The 20,592-nt window shown below is 48.4% G+C and overlaps 1 protein-coding gene across 1 annotated transcript in view; it reads right to left on the bottom strand.

Moving 5' to 3' along the window:
• CDON (cell adhesion associated, oncogene regulated) overlaps positions 1-20,592 on the bottom strand; it is a 104,488-nt gene that overhangs the window by 49,842 nt on the left and 34,054 nt on the right. The window contains exons 2-8 of the mRNA XM_056107603.1: positions 18,094-18,230; positions 15,639-15,911; positions 14,244-14,390; positions 11,669-11,812; positions 10,565-10,852; positions 8,059-8,328; positions 2,841-3,194 (exon numbers count right to left, since the gene is read on the bottom strand). Of these exons, the coding sequence (XP_055963578.1) occupies positions 2,841-3,194; positions 8,059-8,328; positions 10,565-10,852; positions 11,669-11,812; positions 14,244-14,390; positions 15,639-15,911; positions 18,094-18,169 (1,552 nt within the window). The 5' untranslated portion in view covers positions 18,170-18,230. The remainder of the gene's footprint in view (positions 1-2,840; positions 3,195-8,058; positions 8,329-10,564; positions 10,853-11,668; positions 11,813-14,243; positions 14,391-15,638; positions 15,912-18,093; positions 18,231-20,592) is intronic.

A 20,592-nucleotide genomic window follows, 5' to 3' on the forward strand; every position in this document is an offset into this window, starting at 1 on the left:
CTGGCGGTGCTTGGGGGACCATATGGGATGCTGGGAATCGAACCTGTGTCGGCCATGTTGGCTGCATGCAAGGCAAACGCCCTACCCGCTGTGCTATTGCTCCAGCCCCTGACCTTGCTCATTTCTCTTCCTTCTTCCAGCATTCTCCCAAGTGAAGGGGCCTGTATGTAAGCCAAAGAAAATGCTGCGGCTCACACATAACTGTCTACCTTGCCTTCACCTCTCAGTATAGAGCCGCCCTAACCTGCGGCACCCCTAACCTGCAGGTGCCTGTTGGTGCTGCCAAGCAGGATGAAGCCAGGAAAAAGATCCAGGTGGAACAAAGTTTATGGACTAAGACACTCTGGAACCCGAGATCTGTGGTCTGGAAGGGGGATGTGGGCTTCAGGCCCCAAATGGCACAGCCCTCATGACCTCTTGACCTGTGGGGAACACACATACACACACACACATACACACACACACACACACACACACACACACACAGCCCTCACAGGCAGCAGCCTTAAGAAAGGAGCTCGGGGATGCTAGTGAAAGGATACGGATGCTGTGGGGTGGGTATGGGCATCGCTGTAAACACACAACAGTAATGCTGATACTAATGGAAACCAGGATGCCACAATGAAAAACAAGAAACAAACACAAAAGGAAAAGTAAAATAATAGCAAGGAAAAATAATAAGGCAGAGATGCAGGGCAGCTGCCATGACTGAGGACTCCTGTATGATACTCATGTGGCACCAGGGACCTTTAGATCTTCAGTCCAATTCTCTCCCAACTGAGCTATTTGCGGTAGGGCGTTTGCCTTGCACGCAGCCAACACGGCCGACCAGAGTTCGATTCCTCTGCCCCTCTCGGAGAGCCCGGCAAGCTACCGAGAGTATCTCGCCCGCCCGGCAGAGCCTGGCAAGCTCCCCGTGATGTATTCGATATGCCAGACATAGTAACAACAAAGTCTCCAATGGAGACGTTACTGGGCCCGCTCGAGCAAATCGACGAACAACGGGAGGACCGTGACCGTGACTCAAGTCGCAAATAAGCAGATGGTCTACCCCTCAATTATTCGTTGTGGAAAATGCTCCAGATGTAAGGTTTGAGTCTGAAGTCACTCTGTATGAACAATACTGATATTCAATGCACCAGTATTCCAAAACTATAGTTTTTACACCATCACCCCAAAATCAGTACAATGAAAGAATTCAAATTATATCTCCATAAAAATTTTTATTTTTGATTTCTGGAGAGAGTACGGAGGTTAAGGCACTTGCCTGGCTTGTACCAGCTCTGGTCTTTGGCACCATAAAAGGCTCCCGGAGCCTCATCAGGAGTGATCCCTGAGCACAGAGCCAGGAGGAAATCGTGAGAACCATGGGGCGTGGCCCCCAAAACCTCAAAACAGAATAAATAATCCTAAGAAGATAGGGGAAATGCAAACTTCCTGGAGCCCCGCGGCCACACCCACATCCCACTGCAGTTGTCATAATTAAATCTCAAAAGAGATGAAGTGGCTGCAAAATTTTTTCAGATACCCAGCCCTGGCTGAGACCTCCAGGGTGAGCTCGAAGGAGGAGGGGGGAGTCGAGGGGGGTGAGCAGCTCCTATCAAAGTTCCAGCAACTGCACTCACGCCCCAAAGCCACTGCCATACCTCTGGCAAACTGCCCACTAGCTAAATATTCTGTATTTTCTAGAGTGCGCCACCTCAAAACACCTCTAAACTCTACAATACTGACCTCCCAGTGGCAGTGCACCGGATTGGATGGGATGTGAAGCAGAAGCCAACTCATCTTGACTAACAGAAACATTAGCACAGAAGGTTTTACTTGCAACAGCAGCTTAGTAAGCCCTCAGGCAAGGACTTAATGTCCCCATGGTGAAACAACTTTCCCATATTTTCTTCTACTGAAGTATTTTTCGATCATTCCGTTAGCCATCTAGTGGTAACAAGCAACACAAAATAAAGTATTGTGGGTCTGGTAGGGCTGGAGCGATAGCACAGTGGTAGGGCGTTTGCCTTGCATGCAGCTGGCCTGGCCAGGCCAGGTTCGATTCCTCTGCCCCTCTCGGAGAGCCCGGCAAGCTACCGAGAGTATCTCGGCCGCACTGCAGAGCCTGGCAAGCTCCCCGTGATGTATTCGATATGCCAAACACAATAACAACAAGTCTCACGATGGAGACGTTACTGGGCCCGCTCGAGCAAGTCGATGAATAACAGGAGGACCGTGACCATGGGCCTGGTATGGGGGCAGGCTTGAGGGGTGGTTGGGAAAATGGAGACAATGGTGGAGGGAAGGTGACAGTGGTGGTGGCATGGGTGTTGGAATACTGAATGCCTGTAACAAATCATCATGAAAACTTGAAGAAGTTTTCATGATGATTTGTTACAGGCATTCAGTATTCTTCAACTGCAGTGTTCAAATAAAGTGGAGGAAAAAAAGAAGAAGAAAGATCGGTGAAATCGTATTATATAGTCATTAAGGTTACTGTTTGATGATACCACGTCTCTATTCTCTAAGTCCAACCCTTTAGAGTTTGAATACTCAAATAATCAAGGACTTACCGGACAAGTAACTGCAGTGACCACAGAAGTCACACCTCGGGTTTAACTCCCAAATACAAGCTTTCTATAGGACATCCGCAAGCTGAACCCACATCAACGATGAAGCTTGAGCTTCACCCCGATCCTGAAAGCTAAATACTAACAGATACATTTTTGCATTTCCCTGCTGCCAGGGAAAAAGTAGAGGGAGGCTGTCAGCCATCACTGGTCGTTCAGATCCGAGACTTTGTCTCTACGCCCGAAAGAACTGTTCACCAGGATAAAATACTAAGAGCAACTCACCGACCGTGAGCACGGCGTCGGACTGTGCAGTGCCGTGTGCATTGCTGGCCTCACAGGTGTACTTGCCAGCATGCTCCGGAGTGACAGCCTGGATGTACAGGGAGCTGGAGCCAGCTCGCGACATGATGAAGTAAAGGGGTTCCGGGTCCAAGCCCCCGGGTCTTCCTATGGGTGCTTTTCGAGATTTAGATCGTAGGACCTGGGAGGGATGGCTGGTTATCAATCCTTGCCGGTCATACCAACGGATGACAGGGACCGGCATGCCAGTGGCATTGCAGGACAAAGTAACAAAGTCTCCATCTACCACCTGAGTGTTTGTGGGCGCTGTAATTATGACTGGCTTGAGTCCACCATCTATTTAAAAAAAAGAAAAAAAATGAATGGGTCAAACACATTCAATATCTGCAATGCAACAAAAACATTCTCATTGGCACGGTTAAGCAGAAATCAGGAGTAGCTTTTCTATGTGTTTCTAAACAGTACTTTACATGCAAGACACATCAGTTCCCTGAAATTACAGCATTCCAAATGTCACAGCATATTGGGACATGACAAGATAGTAATGACAGAGCCAGAGCGATAGGACAGCTTGCGGGGGGGGCTCTTGCTTTGCACACAGCCCACCCAGGTTCGATCCCCAGCATCCCATATAGTGCCCCCAAGCACCGCTGGGAGTAATTTCTGAGTGCAGAGCCAGGAATAACTCCTGAATATTGCAGGAAGAAATGACCCAAAAAGCAAAAAGCAAATAAATAAATAAATAAATAAATAAGACAATAATGACTGTAGTCCTCCTCATCTGAGGTTTTGCTTTCTTTGATTTTTGTTCTATGAGGTCACCCTTGCTCTGAAAATGCTATGGACAATGAGATATTCTGAGGCCACATTCATGTAACATTGGGGTTTGGGTTGTTTATTTTTCCCCCCTGGTAGATGTTTTGGGTTACACCAATCTGTGCTCAGGAGTTCCTGTTGGATCAGAGCTCAAGAGTCACTGCTGCTGGTGCTCTGGGGACCACATGGTGCTGGGGATCAAACCAGACGTCCCACATGCAACAAGTGCATGAACACCTGTCTGATCTCTCTGGCTAGCCCTCATTCATGTAACTTGACTATAGTATCCTGTTACACATTGTTCTATATTATTATACCGTTGTTCATCTCGTACTGTCCCTGATGTAGTAACTGAACTCTATTATAGGTATGTGTCCATGGGAAAGACAGGGTACACCGACTGTTTGGAACACCTCCCCCTGCATGGGGGCTACTGTAATAAGTAGGACAAAGACAATCACCTCCTCAGCAGTGCTTTCACCAAGTGAAACAGATGACGAGAGAGGATCTTTGTCAGTGTGAACTCAAAGGCAAGTCCTGTACAGGTTTCCTCTCCCTGGGGAAGAAAGGAGCCCAACGCTCCCAGTGCTATTGGGAGTGCCCACATTCCCTCTATCTGTCCAACCTATCTGTAAGAGCCAATGGACACCTCTAGCACAAAGGAGGGGAACAAAAGGACGGAATGGAATCACCCCCTCCACAAAATGAGTCAACTTCGGAAGGCAGGGGCTCCTGAAGTTGAGTCAGGGAGAAAACCTGTCACAAATCAGAAGTCTGACGCGCTATCCACTGTGCAATGGAACCACCTTATCGTGAATTAAAGTTGACAGACATATCTTGCCATAGATGTGAACTATATTCTTAGTGGTTTTTTTTGGGGGGCGTGGAGTATGAGAGTTACTCTTCACTCCTGACAATGATTGGGGGACCACATGGGGTGTCAAGGATTGAACCTGGGTTGGCTACATGCAAGGCAAGCACCCTACCCCCTGTAATGTCTCCCCAGTTCTTATTTTTAAAAATAGTTTTTACTGAAAGAAATTTAGAGAAATGTGGATGGGGAGAGAAGAAGAGTAGGAGAATGGGAGAGAGAGAGAGAAAGGAAGAGAGAGAGAGAGAGAGAGAGAGATGTTCAAGAAGCAACACAGGCTTCTCCAGAGAAGAGCCTGTTTTCAGGTTTTGAATCAAGTGGCACTGATCTGACTCTTCCCTCCCGGATCCTGAACTCTCCCGGGCGACTGTGATGGAGTCGGGTGATGCTGGCATTCTCTGTCTGCCACACAGCCTTCCCTTCTCCAATCCCACTTCCTACGTGTGACAGAACCACCCACTCTGGGCATTCCTGGGCTTCTGAATTCTCGCCCATCTAGCAAGGCCATCACCTTTGTTCCCTGAGAGCTCCGAGGGGAACATCTTCCTAGCCCTGCACAGTCCACTCGTGAATACTGAGATTATTTCTCTTCCCTGAAATGGCTCCAAGTTCTTTGCAGATGCCAGAGACCAGAGACTGTTCTTCCAGTGTTTCCGCTTTTCAGTTTTAGTAGTATCCAATGAATGATAAGAATAATTCTCATTTCAGTTAGTCATACTCATCCTTTCTAAAACTTTTAGAAACATCATGTTTAAAGTTTTACTCAGATCACAGGTACTTGTCCATATTTTCTTCAAAAGTATCCATTTTGTTCTCCCTACTTAGGTCTTTAAAACCCTCCAGGAAGGGGCCAGCGAGGTAGTATGGTGGCAGCATGTTTGCCTTGCACGTGGTAGACCAGGCTTCAGTCCCTGGCAACCCATCTGATCCTCTGAGCCCCTCCAGAGTAATCCCTCAGTGCAGAGCCAGGAGCGAGCTCTGAGCACAGCAGGGTGTGATCCAAAAACACAAAAAATTTTTAATACACAATAAAACCCTCCAGGAAGTTGCCTTTGCATGCTATGGGAGGTAGAGAGTTTTTTCCTGCTTTCTCATAATTATCCTGTATCAAATGAACTGAAATGAGAATCCTCCCCCGAGGGTCTGCATTGCTACCTCAGTCAAGCCCTTGCATGCAGATGTCTTTTTGGCAGGGTCTGTCTTGTTCCAAGAGTCTATCTGCTTCTGTACCATGCAGCACTGTCTATATTAGTGCAGACTGTCCACGTATTTTCTAATCTGCTAAGGCAAGTCCACCGTGTCCCTCTGCAGGAGTCTCCTAGCTGCTCTTGGCCTTTGCTAACCCATATGAACTTCAGAATCAGGATGCCAATATTCTCAAAATATTCTGAAGGCATTTAAATTGGAACTGCACAAATTCACAGAACATTTGTGGAAAGATGTGACGCCTATTAATACTAAATTCTGGGGTCCAAGAACCTGTTCTAAGTACATTGGGTCTTTTGAAAGTTGCCAATAAAATAAAGGTGGTGGGTGGGGGGAGTTTTTAAATGATAGTATCTGCCTGTGGCTGGTTGTCAGGGTTAATTTTATGTCAAACTGGACTGGGCTCCAGGGATGCCCAGAGAGCAGAGTGTTCAGGAAAGATTAGCATATGAATTGGGGGACCGAGGACAGCAGATGGCCTCCCGGTGTGGGTGGGCACCAGCCAATCTGTTGAGGGTCTCTATACAACAAAAGTGCAGATAAAGAAGACTTTTGTCTGCTCGGGCACTGGACATCAGACCTCAATGTGTCCTCTGGTCTTTGGGCTCAGACTGAGGTGTGTGCCGTCAGCTCTCCCACACCCCCACTCCCCCCAGCCTCCCGAAACAACTGAACATCCCCAGACCCCTTCCTCCTTCTCCAGCTGAAGCAGACCAGGAGGCATCACCACATGCCCTGGTGCTTGGTTAGATCCTCTGTGTCTTATCTTGTCTTGTCCATGGACTGGCTCTGTCCGGAAAAAACTAGCTAACGCATTGGATGAAAGAAACAAAGCTGTCCCGGGTGGGAGAGATAGTATAGCGGGGAGGCCGACCTGGGTCTGATCCCCAGCATCCCACAGGCTCCCCTCAGCTCACCAGATGTTATTCCTGAGCACAGAGCTGGGAGTAAAACCTGAGCACAGTCAGTGTACCCTACCCCTTACCCCACCCCCCAAAAAGAAAAGAAACTGATCCTTGCTTATTGGTCTTCCTCTAACCACTTGCTATGTGCAATGGTGATTCTTCTAATAATTTGCCAGCACACTACTGAGGATTCTCATCACAGACGCTATAATTGCCACTACTTATTTCTTTTCTTCTTTTTTTTCAGGGCTGGAGCGATAGCACAGCAGTAGGGCGTTCGCCTTACAAGCGGCCAACATGGCCGACCCGAGTTCGATTCCTCCGCCCCTCTCAGAGAGCCCGGCAAGCTACCGAGAGTATTCGATATGCCAGACACAGTAACAACAAAGTCTCCAATGGAGACGTTACTGGGCCCGCTCGAGCAAATCGACGATCAACGGGAGGGCCTTTACCTTTACCTTTTTTTTCATAAATATTTAATTTCTTTTTCTTGTTTCATGCTGGCGACAAATTCCAAAATAATAAAAAAAAATAAGAAAGGAGATTTTAAGGGAATGCTCTGCCATTTCACCATTCCTGCGTTTGTTAAATATTATTTCATTTATTTATTTTTTTAATTTGAGAGAGCCAGGGGATACTTCCTGCTCAGAGCTCAGGTTTCTCCCAGCAGTTCTTAGGGGACCTAACTGTTCCTTTATCAAGTTATGGAAGTTCCCATTTCTCTTTCTCCAAGCATGCCTAGCATAATTCTTCAGTATGTAAAATGTTTTTCTCATTCTATTGGGATAATTACACTGGTTGCTCCTTTATTCAATAAAAAGGATAAAAGACACCATCAATATTTTGACTGATTCCTAGGGTAAGTCTTAGTCAAAACATATTTTCTTTTTGATATATTGATGGTTTGCTAATTTCTTATTTATGATTTTTGCATCGACGTTCACAAATAATATTGGCCTTTGGTTTTCCTTTCTTATGCTATTCTTCTGTGACTTTTGATATTTTTAATGAATTATACTGGATGATATCTAAAATGCAGGTTATGTGAAAAATTCCAGGTAAAGAGAACTACTATACTCGTGTCTGTGTCATAAGTACAAACAAACATCCTGTTATTAAATGCCAAGAAGTGTCGGGGTTGAACTCAGAGCCTTGCACAACCTAGGTATTTGCCCTGCCACTTATACTATATTCCCAACCCCCAGAATGCAGTCATTTGGGGTGCCAGAGAGAGAGCACAGGATAGGACACTGCATACAGCCAACACTGGTTTGATCCTTGGCACCACATACGGTTCCAAGAGCATCTCCAACCCCTTCACCCCACCCAAGTCACTTTTAACTCGAACAAAAGCCCATTAATAAAGCACAATTTCCCAAGGTCATGTGGTCTAACAGCCCACCTTTTACAACTTCAAGTCTCCCAGTCGACTGCATAAATCCAATCCCATTGTCTGCAAGACACTGATACAACCCAGAATCTTCCACAGTAACACCACTGATTTGCAGGCCACTTCCTATCGTCAGATGCCGTGGAGAGGGATGAAGAGGTTGTGCGTTATGAAACCAGGTGCGGTTGGGGGCCGGGTTCCCATGAACATCGCACGTAAATTGTACCGTGGAGCCCAGCGGTACTGTTTGGTCCTGCAGTCCTTTAGAAATGGAAGCGTGTTCTGAAAATAAAACATACCAGTCAGACTCTCGCCCTCAAAAGATCCTTTTAAAATTATTACCCCAGTCACAGAACCTCTACCGATAGCTGGCTGAAACCAAATGGGATGTAGCTGCCCATTCTCCCTGTGCCGTGAATCAACCATTAGTCACTAATCCACCGCCGATAATTTTTATAACTGTCTCCATCACTGACTCCTCGCTCCAGACACACAGAAAGACACACCAGCATGAACGCACTCAAGTTTCTAATCCTGAGCTTCTCTCAGAGGTTGGTCAGGTGCTAATTTAAGATCAAGTAACAGCATCCCTGGATTCCCCACTGCACAGGAACCAAAACAGTGTCTATTCATCACTCTTTCGATGCTGAAGTCTGCTTTCAGATTAGGTGCCTAAGAAATGGACCCAAAAAATGTCCTGATGTGGCCAGAAATATAGTAGGGTGGTTGCCTTGCAGGCAGCCGACTCAGGTTCAATCCCCAGCATCCCATGTAGTCCCCTGAGCACCACTAGGAGTAATTCCTGAGCACAGAACCAGGAGCATCACTGAGTAAGTGAAAGTAAAGTAAAGGCCCTCCCATTGATCATCGATTTGCTAGAGCGGGCCCAGTAACGTCTCCATTGGAGACTTTGTTGTTACAGTGTCTGGCATATCGAATACGTCACGGGGAGCTTGCCAGGCTCTGCCGTGCGGGCGAGATACTCTCGGTAGCTTGCCGGGCTCTCCGAGAGGGGCGGAGGAATCGAACTCGGGTTGGCCGTGTTGGCTGTGTGCAAGGCAATGCCCTACCGCTGTGCTGTCGCTCCAGCCCATCACTGAGTATGACTTAAAAACAAAAACAAAAATGCCTTGAGGTATCCATCATGTCCCTTTTTACCTAAACAAAATGAATCCTGTATGGAAATTTTAAATGAGTCATATTTAATGATTATACACAGTCTAATCCCAACCGTCATTAAACTGCATTTATTCACACTCAATATCTCTGGTGTGTGACCAGGGGCTACTCCCAGCTCAGTGCTCAGGGACTGCTACCAGCAGAGCTTAGTAAGGACCACATGGTACTGGGGATTGAACCTTGGGCTTCCACATGCAGAGCGTGTACTCCAGCCCTTTGAGCTGTCTCCCCATCCCCTGTCATCAAACTTTAAAGTCGGCTTGCCCACACTCTTGGTACAGTAAATAACCCACACCAGGCCACTGTTGTAAATAAATGCAGGCAGAAGGTTTATGGAAACTACCACAACCACTTACAATCTATTTTTGCCTTTTGTTTTGAATGAAGCTCTGTTTTGATCAAATAAAACACCTGATACTGCAACACATAAGAGAGAGAAAGCTGGAAGAAAAGAAAAGCAGTTCTGAGATAAAGAGTGTCTAGAAACGAGGGCGAAGATGAAGCAAACTTTTCATGAGCCAGATCTAGAATTTCCAAAAGGGAAAAATAAAACCAAGCAGATTTCCTTCGGAGACGACATTTTCTAGCCTATGTTATACTGCAGTTACTACAACACTGGCAGAGCCCAGAATCTTCCAGCCCATTGATTCCCAGTCTCTTTCCTCCATGTCACAAAGAAGGAAGAGGGGGTTCGGCCCTCTGAAGCTGGAGAATGAGCCCATCCTGGTGTAAAGCACCGGGTCTCTGGAAATAGTGACTGATCCCACACGCCTTTGGGAAAATGAAGCTTGTCGGGACTGGAGAGAAGGTACCAGGGTTATGGCATATGCTCTGCATGCAGCCAACCCAGACGATTCCCCCACACCACACAGTTCCCCGAGCATCACCACATGCGGTCCAGGGGTACTGCTGGGTGCGGTCTGGAGGGCCTGGAGCTCTGGCTGGGTGGCCCAACTCCCCCTGACAGCAGAGGACTTGGCAGCCCCACATCCTCCAAGTCTGGTTGGCTAAGAATTGCCGGGAGAGACCCCCAAACTCCATAAAAGCACGGCTAAAGAGATGTGCAGTGCGCGCGTGCACACACACAAACACACATAAACATAAGCACACACACACACACACACCCACCACCACCACCCCAGCTCGCATACACACACACATAAACACAAGCACACACACACACACACACACACACACCACCACCACCACCACCACCACCATCACCACCACCACCCCCCCAAGTGAAACCTGTGTCAGACAACGGACGGGCATTCTCAGTTAGTTGTTATTTCACTCCCAGTCCCCCAGGCTGCCGGGAGCGAGACCCGGTGCCTCTTACCGAGCACGCGGACTGTGTACGTGGCGTGCTTCACCTCACCAGAGCCGCCGCCCACCAAGCAGGAGTAGTTGCCGGCGTCCCTGGGGTCGATGCGGTCCGTCGCCAGGTGTGTGTGCAGCCTTCTCCACCTGCTGCCCAGCACCACATCCTGCCCATCCTTCAGCCAGTGCACGGCCGGGACGGACCCGGAACTCACCACGCACTCCAGCATGACGGGGCTGTGGGCCACGACGGCCAGGACCTGGGCCAGGGTCGGGTGGAGGATGTGCACGTGGCCCGAGGAGGGGGCTACAGAGAGAGGCAAAGATAGAAGCGTGTGACGGTCACGAGCGCGCCTCCAAAGCCGAGGGTGTGTGCCCACCTCCGGGCCGTTCAGTCCTGTCTAATGGAGAATTCGACGGGAATGTCTTGGTGGGTCAAAGTCACAGTACAGAGGGTAGGGCACTTGCCTTGCATGTGGCTGAGCCGGGTTCAACTCCCAGCACCCCATATGGCTCTCCCAAGCCTGACAGGAGTCATTTCTGAGTGCAGAGCCAGGACTAAACCCTAAGCACCACCAGGTATGCTTCCCTCCCCCACACAAAACAAAATAAATAAATTAATAAATAAATGAAATGAAAGCTCCTTCAGTGCCATTTTCAATTTGGCAGCTTGGAAACAACAGATTTCTCAACGAGTTCAAAGGCTTCATGGTTCTCTCCGGATGGATGCTACCTCAATGACCATCCCCTGCAGCTTAGCCACGACTCGCACCATCTCTGAATGAAAGAGAACAGATACAGATTCTTCCTCATTCAGTTAGCTACCCATTTTATGTTCACTGGTAGAAAGGCAATACTTTCTCTAGAACATTTTTCTTTTCCTGAGCAAAGGGACTACGCATAAATCCCAATCTGTCAGCTTGAGCAAAATTGCCTGCTAAAAAGCTATTCTGTTATAAAAAACAAGCATAATACTATTTTGTAGGGTATTTATGTATTCGCTATCTCTTAAGACTTTCTTCTGATAAAAGAATCTGCAAGAAAAATGAAACTCTCTTTTCCCGACTTTTCACCAGAGCCCTTTCGAGCACCCTTTATCAGTGCCCTTCTCCCAAATACTTACGACTCACAAGGAGCTTTCGGCCAACGGGTTCAAGTTTTAGTTCATGTGTAATAGGATTAAAAGCTGCACATTTGTATGATCCTTTGTCCTCTAAGGACACATTCAAAATCTGAAGATTTCCTGATGGAAGGATTAAGTAATTCTCTAAGGAAGGAAGACAAGGAGGCAGTCAGGACCTCTCTGCTGAAAATGTGCCCTTTCCACACTGAAAGCAAATCCACCATTAATGAAAATTCATCCAACAAAGGAAAGTCAAGACAGAAAAAGGGGGGGGAGAGGTCTCTCACTTAGAACTACTCATTGTGGCTTGGTTCTTCTTTTGTGACTCCTTAACCAGTTTCACTCATTCCCCTCAGTCAACAACGGTCCAAAACCAGAACGCACAATTTTATTTTATTCTTTAGTCTGGGAGCCACACCTGGTGATGCTCGGGAACTACTTTTGGTTCAGTGCTCAGGAGTCACTCCTGGCAGTGCCTGGGGGACCATGTGGTGCCAGGGATGGAACCTGGGCCCCGGCGTGGAGAGCCTGTGCTCAGACAGTTGTATACTTTGAGAGTCAGACACAACATTCACATAACTTTTACTATATTGTATTACCGTAACTACTCTAGTTTATCATAAGTTGTTGTGCATCTCTTAAGGTACATAACTTAAAAATTACTTGTTTGTACAAGTGGTGCTACATGGAAAATATTATGCTAAGCGAAATGAGTCAGAAAGAGAGGCACAGACATAGAAAGATTGCATTCATCTGGGGAACATAAAGTAACAAAATAAGAGACTAACACCCGAGAACAGCTGTGATAAATACCAGGTTGTTCACTCCATGGCTTAGAGGCCAGCTGCACACTCTAGGGGTAAAGGCAGCTCAGATAGAGAAGGGAGCACCAAATAAAGGGTGCTGGGAAGATCTGCCCAGGATGGGAGATGCCTGCTGAAAGTAATCTATGGACCGAACATGACTGCCACCCAATGTCTCTTCTGCAGACCACAGCACCCAAAAGGAGAGATAGAACAAAAGGGAGTGTCCTGCCACAGAGGCAGAGTGGGATGGGGGATGGGAGTGGTGGGAGGGATACTGGGATCAGTGGTGGTGGAGAATGGGCACTGGTGGTGGGATGGGTACTCGATCATTGCATAACTGAAACCCAAGCACAACAACTTATAAGTCTACAACTGTACCTCATGGTGTTTCACTAATTAAAAAAAAAATTACTTGTTTGTTGGTTTTTTTCTTTTTGGTGAGGAGGGGTGTGGAGTCGAGGGATTGGGCCACACCCAGCAGAGCTCAGGACCGACTCCCAGCTCTGTGCTCAGGAATCCCTCCTAGCAGTGCTCATGAGACCATACAGGGACTGAACCCGAGTCAGCAGCTTGCACAGCAAGGGCCTGAACACCTGTACTATCTCTCTGGCCCATAGCTAATCTTTATCATAACTGTGCGTGAATAGGAAGAAAGAAATAGCTCTATAGGGTCTGGAACCGTGGGGGCTTCGTTGGCTCAGAGGAAAGAAACCACTGTACTAGATAACGAAGTCAAACCCAGCAGAAAACAAAGTCAAACCCAGCAGAAACCCTTAAGATGGACTGCTGTGGTAAAGCACACTGAAAACGTTAAGAAGGATCTGCAGGAAAGATGAAGTGATGTCACAGCAACGGCCTTCAACAAACCTCTCCCTAAGAGAGAGCTAATCACTTGCAGTCACGGCGTCTGCACTGACCCTCAGCCATCCCTGAGTTTCTCCACACATCTGTCCAGAGAGCCTCCTTCCTGCCAACGCTGACCCAGGCACAGGGGGTCAGTGAGGAAGAAGGAGAAGGCCCGGCTCTCGGGCAGCTGGTCTCTCAGAGCAGAGGACAGGGGCGGAAGGGAAATGAGGTCCATAAACACGCAGACACAAACACATAGGGCCCGGCCTATTTCAAACATGAGGCCGAGGAGCAGGATGTAGCCTACGGAGCTGAGCACATCACACAGGAAGCCCGGCTGGCTGCCCGGACTCCATGGTTCACTGAGCACTGCCGGGAGTGACCCACAAGCATAGGGCTGGGAGAAGCCCTGGAGCAAAACATTAAAATAGATAAATGAAAATTTTTTTTAAATGGAGCTGACTGGGGGCTGGAGCAATAGCACAGCAGATAGGGTGTTTGCCTTGCACGCGGCCGACCCGGGTTCGATTCCCAGCATCCCATATGGACCCCTGAGCACCACCAGGGGTAATTCCTGAGGGCAGAGCCAGGAATAAGCCCTGTGAATTGCCGGGTGTGACCCAAAAAGCAAAAAAAAAAGGTGCTGGGGTCTGAGGACCATGAGGCCAGTTCCGGTACTTGGGGCGGGGAGGGTGGTGAGAGCTGAACGGGGCGGGGGACTCGGGAAGGGAGCACTGGCCGTGGGACCAGCATCGTTTCTTTCTTGGTCATTATTTGCTGGTTTTCTGCCTGAGTCACCTCCACTTCTGGGAGGAGAGACAATGTGCCGAGGGCATTTCCAGCTCTGCCATCCCTGGCACGACAGCGGGTGGGGTCCTAGCGCTGATCCGTGGGGGCCATTGGTGGGCAAAGGAAAATCTCACCTGTCGAATGTTTCAGCCACTTCCCCCGGACTTTATAGCGCACCTCGGCTTTGGGGTTACTCGGGGGGACCTGGCAGCCAATGAAGCCGGTGCCTTTCTCTTCCGCGATAACAACATGCTTGGTCGAGGCGCCAAAATCACCAAGAACTACAATAAATCAGACAGGTGAGTCAGGACGTGGCCATCTGAACGCTTCTTCCCACCGAGATTTAAACACCGGAAGCCACATCTGCAGCCTGGCAGTCTGCGGGGGGTGCAGAGTCCAGGTCAGCAGCCCGGGGACCTTTAACCTCAAGAAGCAACTGTGAGGCCAGGACGTGGTCACGGCGCCCCTTCCTGGAAGCAGCTGCTGCTCCTAGGAGGGGCCCCTCGGGAAAGCGCAGAGAACATCTGGCAGAAGCAGGAAACCTAACGTCCCCATCTGTCCAGACCAAGTCTTGGCCTGCGAGGTCCTCGCCACGGCTGCCTGCACGTCTTCCCTCTGCCGGTAGCTTCTCAAACCACGACAACCATAATACGGTTTCTGGGAGGGAAGCTGGGTCATGGCTACACAGCACAGCACACCGTGGTACTGTCCCCCACACCGACGTGGTCTCAGCCACCACCGCAGCGCGCCTGGCAGGGCTCTGGGCTGCGGCCCAGCCTCTGCACCATCAGCAGCCTGAACGCAGCCCCCAGTGGCGGCTGGGAGCTGTCCATGGGTCACAGCTCTACAAAAACATTTACTCTTCTCAGTTATGACAAACTCACTCCTCCCGGGGAATCCAGATTTGTTCTGTAAATAGGGGTGCCCTTACAAAGACGGTTTCCATTACTGGAAGCCATCACCCTTTGAAAGGCAGATGGCTCGAACTTACTAGGAAAAACCACGCATTCCAGATTTTCCATAAGCTCAATACTCCACATTCCTTTCTTTACAGTCATTCCCCCGCCCCCCTCCAAAGCCCTCCGCCCCCAACGCTCCCCCCCACCCTGCTCCTTTAGCCTGGTTTCAATTAAATAAATTAAAATCACTCAGTAATCAAGACAAATAAAACAATTCGATGGGAAAGAAAGATAAAGGGCCGTTTGAAATAACCGAGTGTCAAAGTACACGGCAGCTTTTTCGGTGGTGGTGGTTGATATCAAGAATTTTTCAAGGCTCCCCAAAGATAGAGTCCAAGTTAGAAAACTGCCCCGTGTACAAATCGCTTCCACACCCACGTGGCACATGGAGGCACTCAGAGAGGCGTGCAGGGGTTCAAATCCCCCAGGTGCACACAGCAGGAGGCAAAGTTGGGCTGAGAACCCCGATAAGATCTACTCCCAAACCCAGGCTCTTCCCAATATTCAAAAATGCAAGGAGCAGTTCCAGAAAAAAAAAAAACACAACAACAACAAAGAGACAAAACTCACCGGCAGCGGAAACCATTGCGGGGCCACTCACAATCGCACCGACGCTATTGTTGGCAACACACTGGTAGGAACCCACAAGGGAGGGGTTAAGGGAGAGAAGAGTCAACGTCCCCTGATGAATCTTAATCTGTTCCACGCTTCTATCCAATCTTTTCCCATCATGCAACCACGAGATGTGAGCGGTCACAGGTCCGGCCGAACAACGGAGCTCTACAGTTCCGCCAAGTTTCTGGACAGCAGACAGCGGCTCAGAAATGAAATAAGGCGCCAAGTCTGCAAGGGGACATTCCCCACGTGCAAAGGGTGGGCGCGTGGGAGAGAAAAGAAGACAGAGAGGAGCATAAATTAAGTGCATTTCACTCAGATCTCCATAACCGAAGGCAATCCCGCATCTATAAATGTTAGGAGTCTTAGTACGTGCAAAAGTTTTAGAAACATTCACGCAAATTCACTTTGGGAGAACACAAGTGGCAAAAATGTTAAATCAGGACTTAATTAAAGGGGTAAAACATAGGAGGATCCTTATGCTATAGTCATAAAATAATTTACTTATAGAGGATATATTTAATATAAATAATAATTTATAGAAATAATTTCTAGAGGAGAAATAATATACTGCTCTCTTAATGAAGTAGCTTCTTTAAAAAGGAAGTTCGGTGCTGGAGAAAAAGAGACTACAGCAGCTAGGATGCTTGCCCTGCATGCGGCCAAAGTGAGTTTGATCCCTGAGCCCTGCTGAGAGTGATCTCTGGGCAGAGAGGCAGAAATAAACCCTGAGCACAGAGCCAGGAATAAGTCCTGAGCACAGATCCAGGAGTGATCCCTGAGCACAGAGCCAGGAGTGATCCCTGAGCATAGAGTCAGGAATGATCTCTAAGCACGAGCCAGGAATAAGGCCTGAGCACCACTGGGTGTGGTCCAAAAAGAAAGCAAAATAAAAGAAAGGAAAAACAGAAATAGAAGTTATTGCATATTCAATGTTTCTTAAGAAAGGAAAAGAAAAAGGACGGAAAGTCAAATTGAAATACAAGATCTATACTTTGGGGAGCATAAGGCTAAACAGAGTATCAGTATTAACACTTTTATTTGGAATTTGGAGCAATTACAGCTGTTCCCCCCCAAGAATCCGGATTGGCTTTTTACACTAAAGGATCAAGCCAGATTCAGGAGTACTGTGGATGTGGTGACATAAATAGTTCAAAGGGAAAAAAACAAAATAATAAATTGTTCTTGACTGCATGTTCTTGTTATTTAGCAAAATAAAAACAAAGCAGCTAAATCCCTCTCTGTCTTGTGCAATTTCAGTCATTGGTGGGGGCAGGGTGTGCGGGTAGGGACACACCCAGCCGTGCTCAGGGACCACTCCTGGCTCTGTGCTCAGGAATCACTTCTAGGGGTGCTCAGGTACCACATGCAGTGTCGGGGATGGAACAGGGGCTGGCAGCATCCGAGGCAGACGCCTAAACTCCGGCCCATCCCTTGAACAGCGCAGTTTTAGTGACCGTGAATGAACATTAACAGACATCAATGTGTTTTTATAGACATTTACCTCAACTTCACACAACTCTAAAATAAAAGGGAACGTGTGTGAGCCGTGTTCCAGGCTCAGCTGTAGAGCCACAAGGAACCATAAACACATTTTGGCTTTTCAGCCGCCCCGCAGAGGAAGATACTCAATCAGGCCGTCATGAGGGAAAGTGGCGGACTCAGGCACCCTCTCGCTCCCCGCTGCGTATTATTATCACAGGCTGACTCCAGAGTTTCTCCTCGGGGGGGACGTAGTCAGCATTTCATTCCCGTGACAACGTCCACATGCAGGCATTTCCTCCATGCACAAAGCACGATAGGAAAAGACTGATTTGGAAGGCGACCGCAGGGCCACGAAACGAGAACGCGGAGCACACGTCTGCTGACGCCCCAGAGTCGCTGCTCCGAAACCATGAAATTCGTGAACGTTTCCAAAAATCACTCAGCTCAGCGATGTCTTTCAAAACCATTCCTAGGGGCAAAGTGTTATATCTGTGCTTTGTTTCCATTGTAAGACTGAGAGGTGCCAGCGAGACGGGACAGCCAGGAGGGCATTTGCCTCGCACGTGGCCGACCTGGGTCCCACAGGGACCCCAAGCGCTGCCAGCGGTGATCCCTGAGTGCAGAGTCAGGAGTAACCCCTAAGCATCGCTGGGTTGTGACCCCAGAACAGAACAGCAGCAATAAGGGGCTGGAGCGATAGCACAGCGGGTAGGGTGTTTGCCTGGCACCCGGCCAACCCGGGTTCGATTCCCAGCATCCCAAATGGTCCACTGAGCACCGCCAGGAGTAACTCCTGGGTGTATGAGCCAGGAGTAACCCCTGTGAACGCCGGGTGTGACCCAAAAAGAAAAAAAGAAGAAGAAAAACAACAGCAACAAAAAGACAAAGGAGAAGGCGATGCTTTGGCCAAACGCCGGCCGCTCACCTGAATGCACGGAAGAGCACCGAAGGGTCAGGATCATGAAGAGCACTGTCTGCGCGGGCCCGGGGACTGGATGCATAGCGCTAGGTCACAGAAGCGGGCAGGACGGACTTCCAAAGCACAGTCCAGGCCTTGGCTCACTGAAAGACAGCCGGGAGAAAAGGAAGACACAGCTGAGCCACAGGAAGAGTTGCCTTCGGTCTGCAGAGCCAGAGCCATGAGGACTGTGGGGGCGGCCGTCTCTGGGCAATTCTCCGCAGACCGTCCAGTCAGGAACTTCACGATCTGCGGCTCCCCACGGCACATACTCATCTCCAAACACGGTAACTCAGAAGTTTTCCTCATTCTTCCAAGACAGGAAGACTCCTCCAGCCACACAGAATCGACCCTCCCAGACGAATACACTCAATAGCTTTCTGCCCGTCTGGATAGGCACCTCACAAGCACCCAGAACTCAACACAATCAGGGGCTGGAGTGATAGCACAGCGGGTAGGGCGTTTGCCTTGCACACAGCCGACCTGGGGTTCAATTCTCAGCGTCCCATATGGTCCCCTAAGCACCGCCCGGAGTAATTCCTGAGTGCAGACTCAGGAGTAACCCCTGTGCATCTCCGGGTGACCCAAAAAGCAAAAATAAAACAAAAACCAAAAACAAAAAGAAAATCAACACAATCAATCTGCATACCCCCCCCCCAAACAAAACACAAGCGCCACAACAGGAGCTGATATTTATAGAATTCCCTGTGCCCCTGATGTGTTGTTGATATATTCATTTACACTTTACCCAGAAGTACCACAAGGACAATGGTGGAGGCACTTGGACACTCCTGGGGGTGGCAGAGGTACAGTAACTTTGTTCTTCAAGAGCACACACTTCAGAAGGCCGGAGCCATAGTATAGTAGGAGGGCTTTTTGCACACGGCCGGCCCAGGTTCAATTCCCGGAGCCCCACAGGATCCCTTAGGTGCCATCAAAAGTGACCTCTGATAATGGAACCAGGAGTAAGCCCTGAGTCACAGTAGGGTGTGGTGCAAACATAAAACAAAAGTTTCTTTTTAACTTCGCAAAAGCACATACTTAACATTATTGTTACCATCTTACCATAAAAAGCAAACAATTAAAAAGAACTCAAACCACTTACTTTTATAGATGAATAAATTGAGAGCCACCCAAGGGTCTCCTATCATTCTCCCTCAAAAATAAACACACACACACACACACACACACACACACACACAAAAGATCACTGATTCCTGCAAGAAGTATGTATGAAGTGCTTATCTGATGCTAGGTATTATTCTCAGAGTTGGTCCAAAAAGAAATTGAAATATAAAAATTGAAGTAAGTAGCAGACAAAAAGGTTCAGTCTACATTCTGATGGAAGAAATGGGCAAAAGAACATGAAAAATTAGGAGCATCAACGCTTTTCAAGCCACCTTCCAGACTGGCATATTGTTTTCCCTCCATGCTGTGGTGTGTCTATCTACCACCGCCCTCATTTCTCTGTTCTGAAATTTAGCTGGTTCAGAACTGTGTCTTCTCTGAAAGCAAGAATGCATCAGAATTAACTTTGCATGATTAAATTCTAATACCAAGCAGAAAATAGGCGTGTCTGTTAAAACTGAAATATCTTAACCAACGGCCATCTCATTTTTCTAGCATATTCCAGCCACATTCCTCACTTATTCACTCATATGTGTGATTTTTCAAATCAACAAAAACTCCGTTAAGTGCCCACTCTCTGCCAGGCACCGTGCTGGCCCAGGGATGCTGAGAGGAATGATGGTATTGGCGAACCCTCTTCCCCACCTCAGGCCCATCCCCACGTCCTGCCTCCCCGGGGGTGGGGGTGGGGTGGACGATACAGAATCCAGGGTTGTGAAAAACAATGAAGTTTAACAACAGAGCTCCACAGCTGACATTTTACTGAGAATGTGTTTTATTTTGTTTTTGCTTTTCAGGTCATACCTGATCGTGCGTCGAGAATCACACAGTGCGGGGAGATGAACCCAGGCCTCCCCCATGCAAACATGTGCTCCAGTTCTTCACAGTGGCACCCTGACCCCAGAGCAAGATTTCCCAGTGTCATTCAGTAGGGCTGGAGTGATAGCACAGAGGGTAGGGCATTTGCCTTTCACGTGGCTGACTGGGATTCGATTCCTCCGTCCCTCTCAGAGAGCTCGGCAAGCCCTTGAGAATATCCCACCGGCATGGCAGAGCCTGGCAAGCTCCCCGGGGAGTATTCGATATGCCAAAAACAGTATCAAGAAGTTTCACAATGGAGACGTTACTGTGCCTGCTCGAGCAAATCGATGAACAATGGGATGACAGAGCTACAGTACAGTGCTGATCATTCAGGAATTCTCACCACTGATAGTACTGGGTAGCAAGACCAAGCAAGGCCCCTTCAGTATGGCTTTTAATACAGTAAACCCTATCTCCCAGGACCGTTCGCTTCCCTGTACCAGGAACCCTAACTAAAATCTATAGGCTGCAATCAGG

Source organism: Sorex fumeus, unplaced genomic scaffold (assembly GCF_029834395.1).
Source record: "Sorex fumeus unplaced genomic scaffold, SorFum_2.1 ptg000169l, whole genome shotgun sequence".
NCBI classification, from domain to species: Eukaryota; Metazoa; Chordata; class Mammalia; order Eulipotyphla; family Soricidae; genus Sorex; species Sorex fumeus.